Here is a 9,772-nt window from a genome sequence, read left to right as displayed (position 1 = left end):
CATACCGCTAGGATACCGTTTACCGTATATTTAATACCGATTAGAGTGACACTATGCAAAAAAAAACATTTTTTCTGAATAAATTGATTAAATTGTTTTGTGTATTTTTATATAATTTGGTTTCAGGAAAAAACATAATAATCCAAATTTTCATCCTTTTAACTCCGTACCGCTTGTATTTTTTTATTTCACGATTTTAGTATTTGTGTAAACTAATTGTGTATATGAATGAAAAAATTAACCGCCACTCAATTTTCCAACAGGATGAATTTATTTTCGTTGTTAAATGACAAATGGCGCTACGTACGCTTCATCGAACTTTCACCCACACATGCGGAAGTAACCTCAATTCGTCTGAAGCAAGGGGCATCGACGAGGTATCGATTCGATCAAGCACAATGCACAATGAATTATTGAAATCCTTCAGATCACACATGCTCCGATAGCAAAATGTTAAATGCATCAATCCAGATAAATTATCAGCTGGAGAACACGTGTATTGATTCAATGATTCGAATTAATATTTATGAATATGTAGAAGAGACGAAACAAACAAGCGAGCTCGATGGATTTTTATTATCGAACAATGACTCAACGCAGCTAGGGCAACGTCATTCTACGATGTCTTGAGCTGTGCAAACAATTCATGGTCGGCATGTACGCGAAGGAAGGGGTGAACGACTGCGATTCCTACGACACAATCGACAGAATCATCATGAGTACGAAAAAAATCACCTGCGAGAAGCTATCAAACGCAACGCCGACACAACCTTTGCTATTGCCAGGCTAAAACGCAATGCATTGTAATGGAAATCGATAGTGTAATTGCGTCGAAATTCCAGATTCGTCTACTGATCAACTACTCACCCGTATTCTGAAATACGATCGAGTCAGAATAACTTGAACGGATCGCTATTTTTATTCTGTAATCCGTTCGACTCAAGTCGAATCAAGTTGTGATAATGTGATAATGCATGGCAATTTGACAGTAAGCTTCGTGTTCTATTTCTGTAAAAATAGAAACGGATTTTCGGGTGGAAAAACTTTTAAAACGAAAAATATTCATGGAAATTGGCTGTACCCATTTGAATTTGTTTTGTATGTAACACATTTTCTGCAAGTGGGTAGAAATCGTGTACGGAAATTGTGTCTGATTGTGTCTTTATATTATGGAATATTTAGTTTATATTTAGTGGAAATGTAGTTGAACAATATAGAAAAAAAGTTGAGTGAGGGTCAGGACTATGTCATCTAAGTATTCAAATAACATGAAGTAATAATGTTCATTCAGATGTGAACAATGTAAAATTGCTTTCGGTCTGCTAATATGATAGATAGTAAATTGCGCCACAACTTCTATTTTTTATCAAGTTAAAGTTGTCGCATCGATTAAATTTGAGTCGAATAGATTTCAGAACGCAAAAGTCGATTTCGTTCGAATCGTTGAGTCCGATCGTTTCTCAGACCAATCGGATTTCGGAACGTGATGATGATGATGGTACCGCCTCCTTCCCCTACAGAGGTTTGAGCAAGACGAGTTATCTAAAAGATATTATTTTGTTTTCTCAGCATTGAAATCAGTTTAGCAAAAAAAAAACGAACTGATTTTATTTACAGATATAAGTTAAAAAAATTACAATGTCAAAAGACAAGCCAATACTCAGTCTTGTTCGCCACAGAGCCGATACGGTCCCGATAAGGCCATTGCAGCCAAATGGTCCACCAAGGCAAAAGTCCAACCGCCAGTCTTGTTTTGGATTGACTTTAAATATCCCCATCCAGAGAAATCGAGAAATTTTTCTTTACGAACAATTTATAGACCGGCTCTTACAAATCTTTTGAATTCTTATCCTTTATATCTGTACAACGTGCGCGACGCTCAAGCTTTTGTAGACTACTTTTATTTTTTTCAACTACTACAATATAAAAACAACAAAATAAAAATAAAAATATTCTATCATCACCAAGATCATGACAGACATAATAGAGACGAATACAAATTAAAAAACAAAAAATATAACATAGAAGAAAAATTGTTCAAAATTGTCTAAACAATATAATCCGTTTAAAAAAAACTTCGTCAGGTCATTGAAATTTATAAAATCATTGAAAATTATAAAAACAAAAAAAATCAAAAAAAAAGTTTACTCTAAGATATCCGTTCGTATAAAACTTCTTCAGTCAAAATCGTCATCAAAATAAAAAAAAATTTGGCTGTTAGGAAAATACAGCTTTAACGTGTGAAATACAGTTTCTCTTAAATTCTGCTAGTGTTGTTGCACGTTTAATATGTCTTGGCATCAAGTTGAGAACATTTACTCCTTTAAAATATAGAGAATTTTGTGAAGCACATGTTGAGAAATGTGGTGTTCTTATTTTATCCGCGTTTCTAGTATTATATCTATGAAAGTCACTTCCCCTTTCAACTCGATCACACAAATATCGAGGCAGTAAACCGTTAACTACCTTAAAAATGAATACCATAGTTAAATACACAATTATTTGCTTAACAGATAACCATTGCAGAGCGTCCAGCATCAAATATTAGGCTGTCAAAAAAGTCCTGCGGTTTTTTTTTTTTGAATTTTCATTTGTTCATAAAATTAGTTACAATCATCTGTTTTAAGTCAAATATGCGCCGTTTTGTTCGATGACTTGTTCCCAACGAATGCAAAAAACTCGGATAGCCAATTTTCACAGGCCTCTTTTGTGGCTAACTTCTGACTACCTAGCTCGTTCGCCATGGACAAAAACAGGTGGTAGTCACTTGGTGCAAGGTCCGGACTATACGGCGGATGCAAAAGAACCTCCCATCCGAGCTCCCGGAGCCTCTGGCACGTCACCAAAGAAGTGTGTGGCCTGGCGTTGTCCTGATGGAAGACAATGCGGCCTCTGCTTATCAAAGATGGCCTCTTCTTCATGAGTGCTACCTTCAAGCGGTCCAGTTGTTGGCAGTACAGGTCCGAATTGAGCGTTTGGCCATAGGGAAGCAGCTCATAATAGATTCGGAAACGGGTCGATTTTGTTGCGATTCAGCAACGATTCACATGCGTCGATACGGTCAAAGATGTTTTTTGCGTCAACGTGTGTGGCACCCATACATCGAGCTTCTTTGTGAATCCAAGCTTCTTCAAATGGTTAATAACGGTTTGATGACTTATCCCCAGCTCTTGGCCGATGCTACGGCTGCTACTATGCCGGTCTTTCTCGGCTAATTCAGCGATTTTGTCGCAATTTTCGACGACAGGCCTTCCGGAGCGTGGCGCATCTTCGACGACCTCTACACCAGAACGAAAACGTTGAAACCTTCGTTGTGCGGTGGAAATGGAAACTGTATCGGGTCCATAAACTGCACAAATTTTATTGGCAGCTTGAAATGCATTTTTGCCTTTGTCATAGTAGTACTGTAAAATATGTCGGATTTTCTCTTTATTTTACTCCATATTTGCGACACTATAACTCACGAACGACTTAACCAAACGAAACACTGTCAAGGACTATATAATAGCGCGCAAAAATACCTTTCCAACAAGCTATAGTATGACTCGATACAATTAATACAACTAGAACTACGCGCTTACAACGACACATCGCGTAAATACTGCAGGACTTTTTTGACAGCCTAATATGAGGAAGTGAACCTGCTACATTGTATAATCAAACGCATTATTTTATTCTGCAAGCGCTGTAATTAGTGTTTGTGTTTGTGTTAGTTTTTAATATTGTTCTTACAAACATGGTTCATGCCCCATGCAGTGAGCTGAAGCTTTTACCGCCTTGAGTTGCAGATCGAAAACACAATCCCAAGTCTAGGTGGATATCCAATATAAAGAAACAGATAATCATTGACGAATATCAGTAACGCAGACGTTGACGGACAGAATATCGTAGGTGTTAAACATGAAGAGATAGAAATACTGAATTCATTTTATATTTGTGAACAACCCAACACACTTATAATAATTTGAGCCACCCTAGCAGATTTTGCATTCACGTTCCATTCACTCATACACATATACACAAAAGCATATCCACTGTATACACACGAGTATAAAATAAAGTTAGTCTGTTACAAACCACCAACTCCTTCGGATGTTCTTTTGATCGTTTTCCCCGATCCGAAGAAAACCGCGTGGTGAAATCAGTGTCTACTGTGCACTCCGAAAATTTCGTTCCTAGAAAACTCCCGAATCGTTGTTACGAATTGAAAAGACAGTGAAAGAAAAGTCTATATTTTACAGTAGGGTAGTACCATATTCGCCTCAGCTGATGCAAAAATTCAATGTTCATATTGATGTTGAGTTCCGTTGCCTGGCGAAAAGCAGTAAATACAAATAAGAGTCCGTTAAAAAGGGAAGCAATATGGCTTTCAAATTAAGAATATCGATGTGACTACTTCTCTATTAATGACAACGACGAAATAATGCGCCAACAAATCGATATATCAGCACCAATGATGTTGTCTGTCATATCTTTGGTTTCAAAATTCATGAACGGGACCAAATAGTCATGAATTTGGCTGTCCATTCAGAAAACCTATTCTTCACTAAAGAGACCGTAATTGAACAAAATTAATATTGATTTTCATTCAAGTACGTGCGCATGTGTCTGATGTTTTGCGGCATACAGTGATGCCAGGTGATTTTCATTTGGCATAGATCCAGTATTGCTACATGAGTAGCAAAATTGTAGAAATTTGTAATGTTTTTGCAATTCAGTGGAGAAGCAGAAGGTGTCTCAGATTTATTTATGTTAATGTATAATTTAAAAAAAACATTGTAATAAAACCCAACGTGTAGAAGAGTTAGAGTTCCATGTTGTAGTTCTTTCATGTTTTTTTTTCGTTTTGTATAAGAGTGATTATGTATCTATATAGTTTTAACTCTGTGTCCACCGCCGTCGATTTGAGTATAATATTGTAGGTATCCTAAGCAAATAACCTTCATTGTCGCGATCGGAAAGTTACGATAAGGAATACGCGTAATGAATGACTGAATATATCGCCAGCTGGAGTTTTTTTGTAGGGAATTACCTTCGGTTGCTTTCTTAAGTTAGATAAAAAATACGTGTGATTTTAGAGACCTTCTCAGGTTTCCCAAATATAACGCGGAGAATTATTTTGATGGAGAGTACGTGTGATAAATAAACGAATATATATTTTATCTCGGTTGCCTTCTCAGATTTCCGTCGCGTTTCGATAAAAAGATGTGTTAAATAGTAAAATGTATAGCCGGTCGAATTGATTTAACAGGTCTACCTTTTTAGGTTACCTAAAAGTAATTTATGTCGCGCGTTGTAATACTAGTGAATTTCACTTCGTTGAGTGATCGATAGTCACGATAGTCGCTCACATAATCACATCACTTACCACAGTGAATCCTGATTTTTACCTCTCCCACTAACAACTATCCCTTCCATGATATTCGCTAGGGAACCACGCTATAGAAGCGACCCTTCTGGCCTTCGGGCGGCGGATATCATACTAACGCTCCTTCCCTTTCCCTGGTGACTGTAAGGACGTGGCCGGCGTCGTTATTGACCATTTAAAGCTCGAATCACCGAAAATTGCACAACGAGAGTGATTTGCTAGTCCCAAGCGTCATTCTGTGTGTTCTTTGTGCAATTTGGTTGGTTCAGGTCAATCACGGAGAGCAACTACGAAGTGTGCAGTCTACCCAAGCTCAAGCTCAAAATTAATATTGATTTTCATTCAATCACCAAAATATTCACTAGAAATAATTTATTCGGCAGAACAACGTTTGTCGGGTCAGCTAGTGTAATTAATATTTTTTATATATTTTTTGCATGTCACAGGGAAAAAAGTGTTCAAAATATACAAAAAAAATTTCAAATATATCATGTTTCCTTTAAATCACGCGAAAATTTACTGTTACTGTATAACAAATCGTCTCACATTTTTACCATAAATCGGAATGCGTATTTAACCTTGAATTAGAACGAGATGTGAATATTCCACGTGAATTGCACTGAAAAAATCCTTCATCACAAAGTAGTATTCTAATCTGCTAATAGGAAAAATGGAAACGTAGGAAATGCCACAGTGCATTGCAGTGTAACCGCAAAGATGGGCAATCAAGTTCGTTTGGTCTGCGGCTCCAGCGACCTGTTGCGACTCAGTCGCCACCATGATGACCTCACCGATCGTGATTCCGCAGACGTGACTTATAAAACCCATAATCAAATCGCTAAAAATATCGCCAGCCGATAGTCGATAGTAACGCGGCGAACAACATTTTGTGCAGTTCGACCCACTTGAAGAAGCTTTGTCATTTTCGTCCTTGGTTCAACCGAGCATCCCCGAAAAAATATTCTTTGAGAAGATTCAACCTCCGGGGCTTCCTTTGCTGCGCCTTCCATCGCAATTAGCCCACTAATTGGACGTTTTCGGGCGATGATTGATGATGCTGTAGCAGCCAGAGGTGATGCCACGCAAAGGTCAGCTCCCAGTGAATGACACATTTGTTCGCGAACTGCCAATTAAATTACGATCATTGTGAGCGGTCGGCAGGTCGGTCATAAATCTATCGCTGGACACAAAAACATTATCGTCGGTGACCGGTACTTGCTTCTCAGTGCCACCCAGTCGTGAGGCGCTGTGAGTCGTGGGGAAGGTGCTAAGGTCAATTCTCATTCGAAGGGCCAACAAATAAGTAATGATTTGACATTTTGCTCGACTTGTATGGATATGAATGTTACGTCAAGTGAGAATGGGTCTTGAAATGGGGGGGAAAAACACTTACTTTTCTTCATGTGTGCTGCTGTTCGCTGGAATTTGTGCTCACAGGTGGATAATAGTGGTGATAATGATGTTGAGAACAATAAAGAAAAACGCTTGTGTTTGTCTGACTGCAATAAAGCTACAATTATTCAATAACGTCAAGTGATTATTGTCATTATCATATTTTTTTCCTCTGCCCCTGATATATGCGTTCCGTAGAACGCTTACAAGTGATTAAGGGAAACACAGGTTTTTTTCTCTAAATTCCGTCCGACAATTACGCAAATCCTAATGGTAATTAGCTTTGACGATAATTCAACCGAATCGGAAATCCTTTGATCATCTTCTCTTTAATTAAAAGTTCACGTTCATGAATTGCGTACCTTCCTCTGTTGGTTTCATTCCGCCATGGGCTTTCAACGCGCTATTGATTGAGATGCCACCTCGCGTACTTCGACTGGCAGAGTTAGTCAATCGACAACGGTAGAGAAAAGCCCATGAATAATATCGAGTAACATGGGGAGAGAGTGCGAGTCTGTAAATGGCAGCCGCCGAAAAAGGCGTTGGGATGGTGCTCAAAAATTGATTTATGATTCCATTTAGCAGTGCTACCCGCTTTTTTCCTAGGTGTGCTGTAAAAGAGATTCTTCAGAATCGATATATGCAAAATAGAAAGAGGTGCCAGAGGGAAAAAAACGCACAGCATTCACATCAGTCAAACAAAAGTCAGTCGGGAAAAAATCGACCCGAAGCCTAGAGTGATTGATTTATTCGCATTTCGCTTTTCGCAAACCCCCGTGTTTACTTGTATGTGATTCATTCGGGGCTCCTTTTCTTCCTTTTCACTTGCAGATCCTATTCCGGTATCGCTGGGGGTGATAAATCCATTCATCAAACACTGGGAACCGGCACGGTTCGACCGCAGCCAGCTGGAGCAGGCCCATCGGCATCACGAGAGCCAACGGCGCCGGAGACGCAGTGTCAACTATGACCACAGCTCGGCCGGCTACGGCCCAGCCAATGTGGTCCGGCTGAGCTTCCACGCCCATGGCAGGTGAGTGTATTTCTGGGCTACAAAACCCTTGGTTTATCGCTGCAATTTCCACAGTGAAACTAATTGCTCCCCACATATAGAACCTGGAATCGTTCGGGTTGGACTTTGTGACAGTTGTTCAAAAGTCCGCGAGGTATAGACAATAGCACAGAGAACAAGCGGCAGTTTATGACTTTCTATGGTCCGGATTATGTACAGTCTCCATTGTTTTTACTGTATTTCGTCGATTTCTGTATATAACCGAATCGAGATGAATAGTCTTTTATTATTTTATATACACATTTTTTGTTTTTTTTTTTTGAATAGAGAAGAAGAATTTTTCATTTTTGATTCTTTAAAGTTAGAAAACACTTTTATTACATATAAATAGTTTCAAACGCTCTGTCAAATAGGTATTTGTAATTTTATATCTTCCCGCTGAACATTTTTCCATTTTTCAAAGCTTATTATCAATCTCCTTCTAAATACAGCAAATTCTCGAGACCGTCAGTTTATTGAAATTTTATGAATTTGCTTATAATTTCCAACAACTTTTCCAAATACATAATTATGGCAAAAATATATGTTTAGGAGTTACGTTGAAAAACATTTGAGATCCGATCGACCGTTATATACATTTTCATCAAACAAAAGTTCTTTTTATCGTAAATATGAATAACATCATTGGTGTCATTGATAGATTGCTGCTGGCTAGAAACAAAATTGATTCTCGCGTGTCAGGCAATAGAACCACCGACTCAAATAACTCAAAAACCATAAAACCTACAAAATTCTGGTGAAGGATGAAATGTAGGAAATTGCTCAATTTTTCATAAAAAAACAATCAATTTTTTTTTCTAAATTGCATTGAAAGCAATTATTTAAAAAAAAATCGTTTTTCTCGAAAACGTATTTTTTTAAATTCTGAAAAACAAAATAGAAATAGTCCTTACAGTTTCCAAAAAGTGACCCATACATCGGAGGATGGGCACTTTTACAGGGAAAAAGGTTTTCTAACATCAATATTTTCTTGTTTTCTTTAGTCGTAACTAATCCTAATTTTGTTTGAAGTCTAGATAGTAATATATTGTACTGAACAACGTTCTAGATCTTATTAACCCTTTGCGGTCGTTTGTCTGCTCTCAGCCATAGTAGAGTAGAGTAGAGAATCATACTAAATACTTTATTCAACCATATGTAATAGTTTACACTATTTATAAACGAATTTAAATGTCTAGTGAACTTACCCACGAATTAATACGCTGTTGTTATGGATAATAGATAACAGTACTCGGTGTTAACAAAAGATTTTTAGCGTGGAAAGATAGGAGTATCTCTTTCAAGGGATAATAATTCCGACCGCAAAGGGTTAAAATCTGAACTTTTGTCGAAGACATCAACTTTGTATTTTTATAGTTTTTTTTTAATATATGGCATTTTTGTATGAAGACTTTTGAAAAAAATAATGTTTAAATCGTAAAATTTTTTCGTGTAAATTCTTGCGTTTGACGTGCTCTTGACATGTTTCTAAATAGGAAAAAGTTTTCAGAAAATGTAAATCTCGATTTCTTATACATAAAAATGTTACGAATTAAACATTAACAGTAATTTTCAAAACATGACAAAGTTGTTAGAAAAACTTTTTCCTTGTAAATGTGCCCATCTTCCGATGTATGGTTGGAAATTTTAAGGACCGTTTATATCTATTTTTTTGGATTTAAAAAAACATGTTTTTGAGATATATGAATTTTAATTTTAAAAATATTTTTTTCATTCAGATTTTCTAAACAAATTGTTTGATATTTTTTAATGAAAATTGAAATAATTTCGTACATTTAATTCTATAATTACATTTTGTGGTTCTTATAGTTTTTGAGTTAGATTTTTTGTAAAAAATGAAGAAACAAATTTTGGCCCTTTTCAAAAACTACTCTAAGAGCCCCCGCATACTACAGACTTTCTGTCAACCAACAGTTTGGTCGGGTCGGCCTTCTGGTGCA

The 9,772-nt window shown here is 37.1% G+C and overlaps 1 protein-coding gene across 3 annotated transcripts in view; it reads left to right on the top strand.

Annotated features, from left to right (window-relative positions):
* LOC129763556 (uncharacterized) overlaps positions 1-9,772 on the top strand; it is a 429,649-nt gene that overhangs the window by 122,876 nt on the left and 297,001 nt on the right. For all 3 annotated transcript variants that reach the window (XM_055762752.1, XM_055762751.1, XM_055762753.1), the window contains exon 3: positions 7,592-7,793. In XM_055762752.1, the coding sequence (XP_055618727.1) occupies positions 7,592-7,793 (202 nt within the window). The remainder of the gene's footprint in view (positions 1-7,591; positions 7,794-9,772) is intronic.

The sequence above is a fragment of the Toxorhynchites rutilus genome, chromosome 1 (assembly GCF_029784135.1).
Source record: "Toxorhynchites rutilus septentrionalis strain SRP chromosome 1, ASM2978413v1, whole genome shotgun sequence".
In the NCBI taxonomy this organism is placed as follows: domain Eukaryota; kingdom Metazoa; phylum Arthropoda; class Insecta; order Diptera; family Culicidae; genus Toxorhynchites; species Toxorhynchites rutilus.
This window is presented reverse-complemented; position numbering and strand designations above follow the sequence as displayed.